We start from the raw sequence: 15,029 nt of genomic DNA on the forward strand, positions 1-15,029 counted from the left end.
AGGAGACTTGACAAGAGCACGGGATCGTGACAAGTGGGCTTCTCTGGCTGGGGACCCTCCCAGTTCTGCAACCTCAGCATCTGGCAGGTATCTCACGCTTATGTTCCGTGATTGGCCATGGTGGTAACACACAACTTCCTCTTCTATTACAAGAGTTTGGTATCAGCCTTAGGGATGAGCTATAAAGGTGATCATTATGCCCACCAAAATTGTAAGCAGGAGCCTATGTTTGGGCATTTATGTTCTGACGAAAAGGTTCATGTCCTCTGAAAAAGCTAAAAAAACACTATGCTTGGATTAGGGTATGGAGAAGACTACAAGTCCCACAAAGCTCTGGAATAGTTCTTAACCAAAGAGAACTACAGTTCCCAGAAGGCCTTGAATTGGCCTCAGGTGCCCCATAGCCCAACTACGGGTTTCTATCAAATACTGCGTGTGAAATCATAACAGGGTTTTTTCTTAACTTTGACCAGAATGTAATCCGTAAAGGGATGGTACCCTAAATAATGCTATCAAGGTTGTATATCTTGGTGTAATATTCATAATTCCACTGTTAACTGGGCTTATGACCCGCGTAGTGCCTGACTATGCTTGTGAGGTGTTTGGCAAAAAAAAAAGGTTACTTAGTAGTGTCACCAGGCAGTAATAACTCTTGGGCCTCTGGGGGCTTACTTGGATCCCTAGTTCATATGGTGGCGTAACAGGTCTGGCATAAACAGAAGAGACATTTAGCCCCAGGTTTTCAAAAGGGGACGCTGCTCCAGGAAACATGAAGCAGCAAGGTAAAAGCAGTCGAGCAAAGGTGTCCTCCGCGCGTTCCCACTGCCCCCTTCCTGCTCGTTAGAGAAGCGAGGCCAAAACTGAGCCCAAGTCTTCTTCTATCTGGCGACCCAGAAACCAGAAAGCACCCAGAGGCGGGAGAAGCATAGGCGGGCCAGAATGGAAAGACAGCCGCTGCCCAGAGCCGTGAGGGTCAGACACTTCTTTCGTTACCTAAAAACAGGCGGGGGATGGAGAAGCCACACCTGGACCCAGGCGTGCCTCACCTTCGGCTCCCCGCTGAGCTGACGCCGGGATTGGCAGGAATTCTCCCCTGCAGCCCCCAGCTTAGGACAGCCACTGCCATTTCCGAAGCGGCTCTCGGGGGAAAATGGCCAGAAAGCGCGTAGTGGCTCCTTTAAGGCTCCTCCTAGCCCTCCCTCCCCCGCCCACGTGACCCGGGGCGGCCGCGCGCCGGCTCGGCCCCCCGCGCAAGCGGCGATGGCGGCGGCGGCGGGAGCTGCAGCGGCGGCGGCCGCCGAGGTGCGGAAGGGGAGGGGGAGAGGCGGGTGCATGCCCGCGCGCGCGCCCGGGGGAAGCGCGCGCCCGTGCAATGCTCCGGGGGTGCAACGGGGCCGGGGGGCCCGGACGGGACCTGCAGCAATCCGGAGGGCCAGCACCGGGGGCGGATGAGGGGACCAGGGGGTGGGAGGTGGGGGGAGTGGGCACGGAGGCGCGCGTGCAGCCGCCGGCTGCCCCCGAGTGGGCGGCGGGCGCCGGGGCCCCAGGAGCACGCGCGAGGGGCACGAGGGGCCGTCCACCGGGCTGGGGGGCAGCGGGCGCTGGAGGGGTTGGTGCCCGGGGTCCCCGCGGCCTGGGGGACAAAGGGGGAGCGGCGCGTGCAGCCGGGAGGAGGGGGCGGGGCCGGGGCGCAGAGGCCCCGCCCCCTCCCCCTCCTCTCTTCTCGGCCCCTGAGATGCGGGGTCTGCCGAGAGGGAGGGGGCTAATGCGGGCCCGGGGGAGGGGTCGTGCGGCCCCCCCGGGCAGCCGAGGCCGCGGAAGGGGGGGGCCCCATAGAGGAAGAGGTAGGCCCCGGAGCCTACTCTCTCTTCCCAGAGCCCAGGCGTCCTGGGCTCCCCAACTTCCTACTGGGCTGACCAGCGCTCCTATACCTTGTGTCCCCTGCCAGGGGGAGGCCCCTGCTGAGATGGGGGCGCTGGTGCTGGAGAAGGAGCCTAGAGGAGCCACTGAGAGAGGTGAGTGCAGTAGAAACGGGCCCAGTTGGACCTTCACCTCCCCCAACACAGGATTCCCTGAGACCATAGCCCTGAACTTTTTCTTTTCCCTTACAGTTCATGGCTCTTTGGGGGACACCCCTCGTAGTGAAGAGACCCTGCCCAAGGCCAGCCCTGACTCCCTGGAGCCTGCAGGCCCCTCATCCCCCGCCTCTGTCACAGTCACCGTGGGCGATGAGGGGGCTGACACCCCTGTGGGAGCCACACCACTCATTGGGGATGAACCTGAGAATCTCGAGGGAGATGGGGACCTCCATGGGGGCCGCATCCTGCTGGGTGAGAGGCTGGGGAGCCTGGAGGGGTGAGGTGGGGTATCCTCTGACCACTTTCCCTCTTATCTTGCCTCTGCCTGCCTGCCTGTCTGTCTTCCAGGCCATGCCACAAAGTCATTCCCTTCTTCCCCCAGCAAGGGGGGTGCCTGTCCCAGCCGGGCCAAGATGTCAATGACAGGGGCTGGAAAATCACCCCCATCAGTCCAGAGTTTGGCTATGCGGCTGCTGAGTATGCCGGGGGCCCAAGGGGCGGCCACAGCGGGGCCTGAACCCCCTGTAGCCACACCCAGCCCAGAGGGGCAGCCCAAGGTCCACCGAGCCAGAAAAACCATGTCCAAACCAGGAAATGGGCAGGTGAGAATTGGGGGGAGGGAGGCAGGCATGGGGGTGGGGAGACCAGAGTAATCCACTGTGAACCCCTTGTGGACTTTTTTTTTACAGTTTAGCTTCAGACTTTTTCTCATCTATTCATGGCGCCACGTAGTTACCTAGGGGCCACTGTGTGTTAAATTCTGGGCTGGGCTTAATCTGAACAAACAGACAAGTTCCTGTCTTCCTGGAGTTTACATTCTTGGGGAGAGGGGACTAGAAAAAACAAAGGTTCCAGAGTTAATGATGTAGTTAACATCGTAATTATTCTTATGATAATGACTGTCTAAGGAACTTCAAACTCTCTACCTCAAAGTAGGCCCCAAGGGAGCTTTTTCCTCCCTTTGAAACTGCCCCTACTTCCTTTTTCAAAGGGTTTCTAAGGGTTTCTACTGTGAATCCCTACAGGGAAGGAGGTGAGGGAAGGAAAACCCCAGAATTTCAGAAGCTTTATGACAATGTTTTTGGGGCTCCTGGTATTATTTTGTTCTGGATATGGTTTAGGCAGCTTTGGGCAAGGCATGAACCTTTGTTTTCTCGTCTGTAAAATGGGTAAAGAGGGCCTGCTTCTGAGTGCTTGAAGAGGTAAGTGTTAGGTGTGGGATGTGCTTAACACACTTTCTCTCGGGAGAAGGAGTTCTCAGTCATTGCCACATTCTGGTTTATTGGAGCTTCAGATGGCATTTTTGAGGGTGTGGCTCGCCCACCCCACCCTCATCCAGGGCTCCAGGCTAATCCAGGCAGAACTACAGATGTTCCCTGACCCTAAGTGTGCTCCCTCTTGTCCCCTAGCCCCCAGTCCCTGAGAAGCGGCCCCCTGAAGTGCAGCATTTCCGCATGAGTGATGACGTGCACTCGATGGGGAAGATGACCTCAGGTCAGTCCCAACCCCCACCCGCTGGCCACTTGATAAGACCTGTCCTGAGGGTTTAAGGACAGGCCTTGCTCCTTTTTCTCTCTCTCTCTCCTTCCAGAGGTGGCCAAAAGGAGGAAGCTGAACGCGGGAGGTGGCCTGGTGAGCCTGGAGAGGCAGAAAACAAGGCCTCTCCACCTGGGGGGCGGCGGGGGGGGGGGGGGGGGGCGCTGCATCCTGTCCCCAGGGGAAAGGGGAGGCGGGAGTACCAGCAGCTTCCATTTTTCTGATCTTTTCTTCCTAGTCGGAGGAGTTGGGTTCTACGCGGGGTTCGGGAGAAGTGACCGTGGAGAAAGGGGATCCAGGGTCCCTGGAGGAGTGGGAGACAGTGGTGGGGGACGACTTCAGCCTCTACTACGACTCCTATTCTGTGGATGAGCGTGTGGACTCCGACAGCAAGGTGAGAAGGAGCCAGCCTACCTCCCTGCCAGCACCCACCTCGCCCAAGGCTCACTCTCCAGGCCTTCCTGCCCATGCCCCCCCGCAGCTTTCTTTCCTTTTTACCTTGTGACACCCCCTAATTCACCACCCCATCCTCTTTATAACTTCTTCCCCGTGTGTGCTCCACCCCCATCCCCTTGCCCCTCCCCAAGGTGGTAACCGCCCTCCTCAACTTTGGGTTTAGCATCCCACTTTGTTGTTTGTTTGCTTATTTATTCTTTTGCTCTTGGTTTGGTTTTGTCTCATACGTGTTTGCTTATGCAGTATAATGCTGTCCCACCCGACATGCTTTTTATTTAACATGATATCATGGGAAATTTCAAATACATAAAAAAGAACAAACGGTAAGCTCTCACGAAGCCTCAGCCGGCTCCAGCAATTGTCAGTACACGGCGGCTCTTGACTCAGCTCTTCCTCCCCCAGCCTGCCCACCTCCCAGACCGTTGTAAAGTAGCCATCACATCGTTTTATCTGGAACTGTTTCCATATGTATCTCTAAACATGAGGCCTCTTCCTGTGTTTTAATATCACGGCTTCACTGTGTTCACAACCTCAAAAATGTCCCAGTGACTCCTTAAAACCATCACCCTGCTACCAGGGTTCACAGTGCCTCCGTGGTTTCGTAAATGGGGTTTTGTTTGTCCGGATTCAAAAGTGCTCCATCCACTGGTTTGATTGACATTTGCCTTAGGTCTCTCTTGATGCATGGGTGCCCCTGGCTTTCAAAAAGAAGTTTTTCTTGTCATGTATTTGTTGAAGGAACCAGGTCACTTGTAATACAGAATTTCTCAAATGTAGGTATTTGCTGATTGGGTGGGGACTGACATGTTCCTCCCTGCCCAATATTTCTTGTAAACTAGATCTAGAAGCATGATCAGCTTCGGGTGATTTGGGGTTTTTTTTGTTTTGTTTTGTTTTTAATGGTAAGAAGATTGATAGCTAGTATGCATGCTTCCTATTGCCTCACATCAGGAGGCATAGAGCATCTCATCTTTTTATCGGTCCTATTTAAGATTGGTCAGTGGATTTATGGAATGTCAACTTCGTCCTTATTGTAAAGTTCCTCATTAGCTTTTCATCTAGCGTTTTGAGCAGCCGGGGGTAGTCTTATCTCCGTGTGAACTTCATAAAGAGTATTAAACCATGTGCTTGTTTTCTGGAACTTGTTTTTCCTTACTCTGTTGCCAAGATTCACACACATTGTTGTAAGTGAGTTTTTGACAGCTGTCTAACATTCAGCACCCTTTCTCTCTTTTCCTGTCCGTGCTCACCTCCTGCAGGGAGCCATCCTGGGATAGTAGTAGCAGCTCTTTATCCTGCTTCATTGTCTCAGTCTTGGGGGTTGGATATGTCCTGCCCTCTGCCTGTCTCCCAAGCTCCCGCCAAGAGAGCGCTGTGGCCTGGAGGTTGCTGTTTCCTCAGACCTGCCTTGCCTCTCTCCCAGTCTGAGGTTGAAGCTCTGGCTGAACAACTGAGTGAGGAGGAAGAGGAGGAGGAGGAGGAGGAAGAAGAAGAAGAGGAGGAGGAGGAGGAAGAGGAAGAAGAAGAGGAAGACGAGGAGTCAGGCAATCAGTCTGACAGGGTAAGGGCTGGAGGCTAGCATCCCAGGAAGTGGGGGGCTGTGGGGCCCGATGTCTGAGTCCTCAGAGGGGAGGAGGGGAGAGGGGTCGTGGGCTAGGGGCCAGGCTCTCTAGTTCTTCCTCCATCCCAGAGTGGCTCCAGTGGCCGGCGCAAAGCCAAGAAGAAATGGCGGAAGGACAGCCCATGGGTGAAGCCGTCCAGGAAACGGCGGAAGCGCGAGCCTCCCCGGGCCAAGGAGCCACGAGGTGAGGAGGCTCCTCTGCTTTTGGGTCCCCTCCTCCAGCCCCCCTCCCGGCCCCCAGAGAGCGGGCACTAACACCGGCCCACGCATGTGCTCACGCACGTACACCCGCACGTACCCACGCGTCCGGGCATCTGTGAGCTCGCACTCTCACTCTCTCTGTCTCTGTGTCAGGAGTGAATGGTGTGGGCTCCTCAGGCCCCAGTGAGTACATGGAGGTCCCTCTGGGGTCCCTGGAGCTGCCCAGCGAGGGGACCCTCTCCCCCAACCACGCTGGTAATTGCCGATTGCTGGGATGGCGAGCCACTAGGGGGCACCCTCTGGGCTGGAGGGAATGGGGAGGAGCGGGACCCCACTGGAGCCGAGGTGTCCGTCCATGGCCAGGCTTTGGGAGTTCTAGAGTGCAGAGGGAAAGGCATGGCAGGGGTGAGAGGCCCCACCAGGGGTCCCTGTGGGTGATGGGAATGGCCTCCTTCAGCTCCCTTTTCCCTCCGTCCAAGGGGTATCCAATGATACATCTTCCCTGGAGACGGAGCGGGGCTTTGAGGAGTTGCCCCTCTGCAGCTGCCGCATGGAGGCTCCCAAGATTGACCGCATCAGCGAGAGAGCTGGGCACAAGTGCATGGCCACGGAGAGTGTGGACGGAGAGGTGGGCCTGAGGGCCAGTAGGAGAGGCACCGGCAGTGGGGGCCCGGCTCCAGGCCCCAGCCTCACCCTCTCCCTGCCCGTTCTCACCGCCACAGCTGTCAGGCTGCAATGCCGCCATCCTCAAGCGGGAGACCATGAGGCCATCGAGCCGCGTGGCGCTCATGGTGCTCTGTGAGACCCACCGTGCCCGCATGGTCAAGCACCACTGCTGCCCAGGCTGTGGCTACTTCTGTACAGCGGTGAGCGACCGGTGGGGCGGACAGGCAGCTGTGCCCCGCGGGGGAGGGCTCTCCCGGAGCCTGACCGCCTTGTTCCCCAGGGCACCTTCCTGGAGTGCCACCCTGACTTCCGTGTGGCCCACCGCTTCCACAAGGCCTGTGTGTCCCAGCTGAACGGCATGGTCTTCTGTCCCCACTGTGGGGAGGATGCATCTGAGGCCCAGGAGGTGACCATCCCCCGGGGGGATGGGGTGACCCCACCAGCTGGCACTGCAGCCCCTGCCCCCCCACCCCTGGCTCAGGATGCCCCCGGGAGAGCAGACACTTCCCAGCCCAGGTACTGGCCTCCCCCTTCCCAACTGTCCGTTCCCTGCCCAGCGCCATTGCTTGTAGACATCATCACCTTCTCTCACAGTGCCCGGATGCGAGGGCATGGGGAGCCCCGGCGCCCACCCTGCGACCCTCTGGCTGACACCATCGACAGCTCGGGGCCCTCCCTGACCCTTCCCAATGGGGGCTGCCTGTCAGCTGTGGGGCTGCCCCCGGGACCCGGCCGCGAAGCCCTGGAGAAAGCCCTGGTCATCCAGGAGTCCGAGAGGTGAATGAGGGGTTGCTCTCGGGGAGGGCGGCTGGGGCTGGGGCTGGAAGGTGGGTCTGCAGGTGCTGAGGGGGATGCTCCTTCTGAGGAGCCCACCCCTCTCCCTCACCGTGGCAGGCGGAAGAAGCTCCGTTTCCACCCCCGGCAGTTGTACCTGTCAGTGAAGCAAGGGGAGCTGCAGAAGGTGATCCTGATGCTGTGTGAGTATTCCGCTCACTTGTTTGTTTTGCGAACCTTGCTGGAACAGCACTTACCCGCCAGATGCTGGGTGCAGGGCCGGGAGCAGTGAAGGTCATTGTCCTTCCCCAAGTCACTTAGCGGGGAGGGGAAGACAGACACACAGATAACCTGTAATGATGGGGACAGTGGTGACAATGAGTACATAGGTGCTGGGGACGGTGCTGAATCACTTCAACCTTCCCAGTGGAAGCCCAGAGAGGTTAACTACGTTGCCCAGGACGGGGCCCTGACAGCCTTCCCGGAGGAGGTCCCACCCCCACCCCCCACCCCGCCAGCTCACTTACCACTTGTCCTTCCCTCTTCCGGTGTGGCGGGCTCTCCCCGCAGTGGACAACCTGGACCCCAACTTCCAGAGCGATCAGCAGAGCAAGCGCACGCCCCTGCACGCGGCCGCCCAGAAGGGCTCCGTGGAGATCTGCCACGTGCTGCTGCAGGTCAGCCCGGGCCCGGCCCTCTGCCTCATGGACCATGCCCTCGCACCCCCTCCCTCGCCCAGCCCTTCTGTGGCGCCAGCCCACGTGCACCCTCCTTGCAGGCGGGAGCCAACATCAATGCGGTAGACAAGCAGCAGCGGACGCCTCTGATGGAGGCCGTGGTGAACAACCACCTGGAGGTAGCCCGCTACATGGTGCAGCGTGGCGGCTGCGTCTACAGCAAGGTGTGCTGGGCGGGCCAGCGGGGCACGGGCCAGAGGCCGGGTCTGACCTGCTGGCAGGGCGCTCATCTGCCCGCATCTCCCTCAGGAGGAGGACGGCTCCACCTGCCTCCACCACGCAGCCAAAATTGGGAACTTGGAGATGGTCAGCCTGCTGCTCAGCACGGGACAGGTGGACGTTAACGCCCAGGTCAGCGGCCTGGCTGCCTGCCCAGCCCCCTTCCTCCAGGTCCTGGGCTCAGCCTCAGGCTTCGGGCCCCCTTTCGGCCTCCACGGACCTCTGACCCTTTCCCTGAATCTCAGCCCTGTTCCAGTCTGTCCCCATCTCTTTCTCCCTCCTCATTTGTATTATTTTCTTTACTTTTCTCTTTTTTGCTTCTTTCTATCAGTTTCCAGAATGATGAGTCGCTGCCTTAATCTCTAGAAATGTGCAGTGATGCTCTTTTTTACCTCTGTTTGTTATATGTTGGGTGTGTTTTAGCCTATTACAGTCACTCTTTAATCTGAATTGTTCCATTGTTTGTCCAGGAGGAGCCCTTCAACTAGGCTCCTGTGGCTTTTGATACAACCCAGCAACTTCTGAGAGCATCTTTACCTTTTTAGCACATTGCCTGCACCAGGCTCAATCTGCCATTTCTCTAAGAGAGTCTGGTTCCTTTAAATGGGAAATATTTTTTAGAGACTGCAGTCTGGGTGCTTAGGAGTGGTTTTGCTGTTGGGTCATCATACTCTAGGACTTGAGTGGAAAGACCTAGGAAATGTGTGTTTTCTAGAAAGAAAAAAATTACTCCACAACTTTGAGTAGTAGATGCTATTAGTCCCGTTTCATAGATCGGGAAACTGAGACCCAGAGAGGTGAAGAGAGTTACCCAGGGGCGCCTGGGTGGCTCAGTTGGTTAAGCGACTGCCTTCGGCTCAGGTCATGACCCTGGAGTCCCAGGATCGAGTCCCACATCGGGCTCCCTGCTCAGCAGGGAGTCTGCTTCTCCCTCTGACCCTCTTCCCTCTCATGCTCTCTCTCTCTCATTCTCTCTCTTTCAAATAAATAAATAAAATCTTAAAAAAAAAAAAAAAAAAAGAGAGTTACCCAGGGTACCACAGCATGTGAGTGGTGGAGCTGAGACTATGCTTGGAGTCTAGCTCTGGGGCCTATGCTCTAGACCACACGCTGCTTTGGTAAGCAGGGCCAGCTGCTGGGCGGACCCCAGGCCCCTCACCCTCCTCCCTCTCTCCCCACCCACAGGACAGTGGGGGGTGGACGCCCATTATCTGGGCCGCAGAGCACAAGCACATTGAGGTGATCCGCATGCTGCTGACCCGGGGCGCCGACGTCACGCTCACGGACAACGTGAGATTTTAGCGGGGGTTGGGGGAGGTGGGGGCTGCCCTGGCCCCCTCTGAGCTGGGTTCAAGGGCTCACGGCTTGGGCCCACCCCCGCCCCTCCCACCTGCATAGGAGGAAAACATCTGCCTGCACTGGGCTTCCTTCACCGGCAGTGCAGCCATCGCCGAGGTCCTCCTCAATGCCCGCTGTGACCTCCATGCAGTCAACTACCACGGGGACACGCCCCTGCACATCGCGGCACGGGAGAGCTACCACGACTGCGTGCTGTGAGCCCCTGCCCGCCCCATAGCCTGGCACCCCGATGCTGGGTCGCGGCCCCAGGCCCCACAGGCTTCCTGTCCCCTCCCAGGTTGTTCCTGTCACGCGGGGCGAACCCGGAGCTACGCAACAAGGAAGGGGACACAGCATGGGACCTGACTCCTGAGCGCTCCGATGTGTGGTTTGCGCTGCAGCTCAACCGCAAGCTTCGGCTGGGAGTGGGAAATCGGGCCGTCCGCACTGAGAAGATTATCTGCCGGTGAGGCCCTCTGCACCTGGAACAGCCTTCTGCCCCCTCCCCAAGCCCTGTTGAACCCTCAGAACATCCCTCAGACCCTCCCCAGGCTCCGTTGAATCCCCAGAGCCAACCCCCAACCAGGATGCCAGATACAGTAAATGAGAATAGAGCTAAATGAGGATTTCAGAGGAGCTGTGCCTGTTTTTTAGTGTTAAGAGGGTCCCATGCAGTAGTGGGGACATTCTCAGTTATCTGAAATCCAGTTTTCATTGGGTGTCGTGCGGTTTATTTGGCAACCTTGCTCCCCTTGCCCGCCCACCCAGAACCACTCCCTTCCCTCCCACGGCCCCAGGAACCTCTCAGGCCTCTCCTTGCACCTAGTGGACCCCCGCACCCCCTCCTCTAGCGCCCCCAGCCCCATCTCCCTTCTGTCAGGGATGTGGCTCGGGGCTATGAGAACGTGCCTATTCCCTGTGTCAACGGCGTGGACGGGGAGCCCTGCCCTGAGGATTACAAGTACATCTCGGAGAACTGTGAGACGTCCACCATGAACATCGACCGTAACATCACCCACTTGCAAGTGAGTGGGGGGCCCTGCACCCTCTCAGAGGGACATCCAGGGCTGCCAGGGACAGTTGGACAAGTCGTGGGCCAACAGGGGAGCGGGGCCAAGAGGGAACTCAGGTGTGGGCTTGCATCCATCTGGGAAAGGCTCCTTTTTTTAGGCCACATGAAGGTATATGGGCTCACGGTAGCCCCGGGACACCCCTGTCAGCAGCATCTTGATTCCCCCTCACACTGGGACCATCAGCACCCACTGTCCTAAAATAATGACCTCAGAGGAAGGCCAGTGGCTGGGGGTCAGGGAGCGCTGGTTGCTGAGGGGACAAGGCCGCTTCTGAGGGCCGAGCTAACCCTGCCCCCTGCCCCAGCACTGCACGTGCGTGGATGACTGTTCCAGCTCCAACTGCCTCTGCGGTCAACTCAGCATTCGCTGCTGGTATGACAAGGTGCGTGTGCTTGCCCCGCTCACCGCCGCCAGGGTGCAAACCAGCGGCCCACTGGGGTCCTGGTCTCTGAGCTCAGCTCACATGGCCTCCCCCAGCCCGTCCTCCCCGGCTGTGGGGTTGGGAGCCCCGCAGTGGGCACCACATGGAAACCACTTGTCCTTCCCTCCCTCGACCCCAGGACGGGCGGCTGCTCCAGGAATTTAACAAGATCGAGCCCCCACTGATTTTCGAGTGTAACCAGGCGTGCTCCTGCTGGAGAAACTGCAAGAACCGGGTGGTGCAGAGCGGCATCAAGTGAGGCCCACCCCTGCAGCCCGCCCTCAGCCCACCTCACCCCCGCGCCCCTCCATCTAACACCAGCCTCTCCCCCGCCCCCCAGAGTGCGACTGCAGCTCTACCGAACAGCCAAGATGGGCTGGGGGGTCCGCGCCCTGCAGACCATCCCCCAGGGGACCTTCATCTGCGAGTGAGTAGGGGTCAGGGGCTGGGTGCCCACCCGCAGCTGACTCTCAGGTCTCCCTCCGCTCTCCTCCCTGACGGGCACTGCACCTCCCTGGCCCCCAGGCTGCCCAGACCGCAGAGCTCTTGCCACCACTGCCACACCGCCCCTCCCCTGCCTTTCCAAGCTGGGAGACAGACCTGGGTTTGAGCCGCAGTCTGCTGCTGAGCATCCTTGGCCAGGTTCTTAACCTCTCTGAGCCTCATTTCTCTTGTCTGCACAATGGAGGTGATAAGGCAACTTTTCCGTCCACCTCCACTTTCTTTTCCCAGCATCTGTCACCATCCCTGTCTCCTGCCCGGCTCCTCCCCCACGGCTTGCAGACTTCATCTAGGCCTCCTTTGGCCCCATTTCCCTATTTAAGGGATCATCCATTTTCTCTTGTTTCTTTTTTTTTTTTTAAGATTTTATTTATTTATTTGAGAGAGAGAAAACAAGTGGGGTGGGGGCAGAGGGAGAAGCAGGCTCCCCACTGAGCAGGGAGCCCGATGCGGGGCTTGATGCAGGACTCGATCCCAGGACTCTGGGATCATGACCTGAGCCGAAGGCAGATGCTTAACTGAGCCACCCTGGCACCCCCATTTCCTCTTTATTGGGTCATCTTTTGGGGCGCCTGGGTGACTCAGTCGTTAAGTGTCTGCCTCCGGCTCAGGTCGTGATCCCAGGGTCCTGGGATCGAGCCCCGCATCGGGCTCCCTGCTCCGCGGGAAGCCTGCTTCTCCCTCTCCCACTCCCTCTGCTTGTGTTCTTGCTCTCGCTGTGTCTCTCTCTGTCATATAAATAAATAAAAACCTTAAAAAAAAAGAATAATTCTTGGGTCATCTCTCGACTTTGTTCAAATGGCCCCTCCCTCCCTCCTGGACCTTGAGTTCCCCACCATGGGCTCACTGCTCGTCCCTGCCGGAATCGGCCTCTGCCCTCACCCTTCGGCTGATGCTGCCTCTCTACAGCCTGCACCCGCCCCGGGTCTTGGTCCTCATTCCGGTGCCTGCTACCCGCCTTGCTCTGGCTCCCACGACACTGTCCTCATCTGGACTCCCCCTTCCTTCCTCTTCACCAGCTTCTCTTCCTCTGCTTTCTCAGGGTGGCTGTCCTTGTCCCCAGCGCCTTCCCAGAATCCCTCACGGCCCCTGTGGCTCCATCCATTCTTGCAGGCTGCCGTCTCTCCTGTCCTGCAGCCTGGCCTCGCCAGCACGGGCTGGGTGACTCCTACTGCACACACCTCCCAGTCACTAAGCCCGCACAGATTGCCCCACCCAAACCAGCTGCCCGCAAATACGGGTCCCCTTCATCACAGGGGCTTGGCGTCAACCTGCTCCCTGATTCTGCCTCCGGCTCAGCTCAGGCCCTGCCCTTTACCTTCCCCGCGGCTCCTCCTCCAGCTCATCCCCAGCCCACCGGCCCCCAGCTTCCCCCACATGTGCCAGTCCTGCCCGTTGTTCCAGCTGTCTAGCAGTAGACCCCAGCCGGCTGCAGGAGGCCCTGTGTGTCCCCTCCCATGCTGGTGTCCCCTTGTTCTTCCTCCTGCTCCTCACTCCGGCTGGGAGCTGCCCACCTCCCCCAGCCCGTGATGCCTGATGTCCGCTGTCCGTGCCCGCTCTGCCTTGGCTGCGCACCCCAGCCATGTAGATCTGTGGGATCCATGGATGCGGAGTGGGGCAGTTGACAGATCGTGAAGGAGGATTCCGCGGGGTTCTGAAGAGGGACGGGGCCTGGAGCTGGCTCCCGATAACCCCCGCTCACCTTCAGAACCACCACTTCCTGTCCCACAGGTATGTCGGGGAGCTGATCTCTGATGCCGAGGCTGATGTGAGAGAGGATGATTCCTACCTCTTCGACTTAGACAACAAGGTGGGCAGGAGACCCCTCTGTGCCTTGCAGCCGGTCAGCAGATGGAAACGTGGGGAGGAGGGACTGGGGGTCCGTCCGTGGGTGGGGAGGTTGGCCAGGCAAACAGGGTAGTGGTGATGTGAAGAGTGCTGCCCTCCCCTCAGGATGGAGAAGTGTACTGCATCGATGCCCGTTACTATGGCAACATCAGCCGCTTCATCAACCACCTGTGTGACCCCAACATCATCCCCGTCCGGGTCTTCATGCTGCACCAAGACCTGCGCTTTCCACGCATTGCCTTCTTCAGTTCCCGAGACATCCGGACTGGGGAGGAGCTGGGGTGAGGTGTCTCCGGGGTGTGCCCGGGGTGTGGGAGATGCAGCGAGCCTGGGACCAGACGCCGGAGGCTGGAGCGTGCCTGGTGTCTAGGCATGGATTAGAGCCGAGCCTGTCAAGACAGTATGAATGGAGTCCTGGGCCTCACAGGTTTTGATTCAGTAGATCTGGGATGGAGCCCAGGATTCTGCACGTCTGACAAGTGCGCAGGCAGGGCTAGTGCGGCGGGTCCTTGCGCAGGGAAGGGCTGGGAGCCTGTCGGAGACAGTGGGGGTGGGTGCTTTGGGGTAGGCCTGGGCCACTGGCTCTGGATCCTGTAGCCTCCTGTCCTCCTCCGACAGGTTTGACTATGGTGACCGCTTCTGGGACATCAAAAGCAAATACTTCACTTGTCAGTGTGGCTCGGAGAAATGCAAGCACTCCGCCGAGGCCATCGCCCTGGAACAGAGCCGCCTGGCGCGCCTAGACCCCCACCCCGAGCTGCTGCCCGAGCTCAGCTCCCTGCCCCCCGTCAATCCCTGAGAGCGGACCACACGCACACCCCACCCCCGGGTGGCCGCCAGCTCAGCAGCCCCCTTGGCCACTTGCTGCTCACAGCCCACACCTTGGGGCGCTGCCATCTTCTCTCCCCTCCCCCTTCACACATTCCTTGGCCCAAGACCCCAGCCAGGCCCTGGAGGTCTGACAGCCCCTCTCTCCCAGAGCTGGTTCCTCCCTGGGAGGGTAACTTCAGGGCTGGCCACTCCCTGTTCCCCATCCTCAGCTGAAATTCGATGAATTGAAATTGGGCCTCTATGCCAGCTCGTTTCCTTTGTTCTCAATAAATACTGGGTTTGGTAATAAACTGTCTTGATGACTGTTGGGCTGGGGGCTTGGTCAGGGCGGAAACACACACAGCTAGAAGGAATGTGGGTCCAAGGGACCAAGCAGGATGGGAAGCAGGCTGGACAGGTGTGGCTGGTGTGGACAGCCACCCGAGGGGAGGAGAGGGTTGTGGGGAGACCACTGTGGACAGGGTCCAGTCAAGGGCTAAAAGGCAAATCTCAACACTTCATCGTCGGCAGGAGAGTGTAGGTGTGAGTGAACCACAGCTGAAGTAATTTGCAAAAACAGGAAGGATTTTCTTAAAGCGTGCCCTGGTCCACGGAGCCCGCGGGAAGCAGGCAAGCAGCCCTGAGCCGGTCCCAGGCTCGGCCTTCCAGGCCTCCAGCAGGGCACTGCCCAGGCGGAGTTGAAGAAGGAGGAACCAGAGTGTGTCGGGGCCACAGGCGGAGGTGGGGCTG

General features: G+C 58.7%; 1 protein-coding gene across 4 annotated transcripts; it reads left to right on the forward strand.

Moving 5' to 3' along the window:
- Positions 1-1,232: 1,232 nt before the first annotated feature.
- EHMT2 (euchromatic histone lysine methyltransferase 2) lies at positions 1,233-14,590 on the forward strand. Of its 4 annotated transcripts, XM_028120637.2 has the most exons (28): positions 1,233-1,302; positions 1,949-2,015; positions 2,112-2,330; positions 2,427-2,680; positions 3,488-3,572; positions 3,670-3,710; positions 3,853-4,008; positions 5,494-5,631; positions 5,761-5,875; positions 6,046-6,147; positions 6,372-6,520; positions 6,615-6,758; positions 6,839-7,074; positions 7,153-7,335; positions 7,453-7,535; positions 7,903-8,009; positions 8,111-8,233; positions 8,319-8,420; positions 9,474-9,578; positions 9,687-9,841; positions 9,925-10,092; positions 10,507-10,651; positions 11,004-11,081; positions 11,260-11,375; positions 11,461-11,547; positions 13,353-13,431; positions 13,575-13,750; positions 14,088-14,590. In XM_028120637.2, exons 1-28 carry the CDS (start codon positions 1,261-1,263, stop codon positions 14,266-14,268), a joined length of 3,636 nt encoding a protein of 1,211 aa, XP_027976438.1. In that variant the 5' UTR covers positions 1,233-1,260; the 3' UTR covers positions 14,269-14,590. The 4 variants fall into 4 exon arrangements, with proteins under 4 accessions (XP_027976438.1, XP_087880184.1, XP_027976437.1 ...); XM_088024058.1 differs by lacking the exon at positions 6,046-6,147; XM_028120636.1 differs by lacking the exon at positions 1,233-1,302 and having other exon boundaries at positions 1,734-2,015.
- The last annotated feature ends 439 nt before the right edge of the window (positions 14,591-15,029 follow it).

Source organism: Eumetopias jubatus, unplaced genomic scaffold (genome assembly GCF_037043125.1).
Source record: "Eumetopias jubatus isolate StellerSeaLion01/CBP00866 unplaced genomic scaffold, mEumJub1_p1.0 scaffold_6, whole genome shotgun sequence".
Lineage (NCBI taxonomy): Eukaryota > Metazoa > Chordata > Mammalia > Carnivora > Otariidae > Eumetopias > Eumetopias jubatus.

What these genes read in the sequence shown, in the direction of transcription:
- EHMT2 (XM_028120636.1), top strand. Translation starts at nt 1,736, where the DNA reads ATGCGGGGTCTGCCGAGAGGGAGGGGGCTAATGCGGGCCCGGGGGAGG. An exon ending in CAGGCAATCAGTCTGACAGG is followed by an intron (nt 5,632 to 5,760) that starts GTAAGGGCTGGA and finishes CCTCCATCCCAG; the next exon opens with AGTGGCTCCAGTGGCCGGCG. An exon ending in GCGGCTGCGTCTACAGCAAG is followed by an intron (nt 8,234 to 8,318) that starts GTGTGCTGGGCG and finishes CATCTCCCTCAG; the next exon opens with GAGGAGGACGGCTCCACCTG.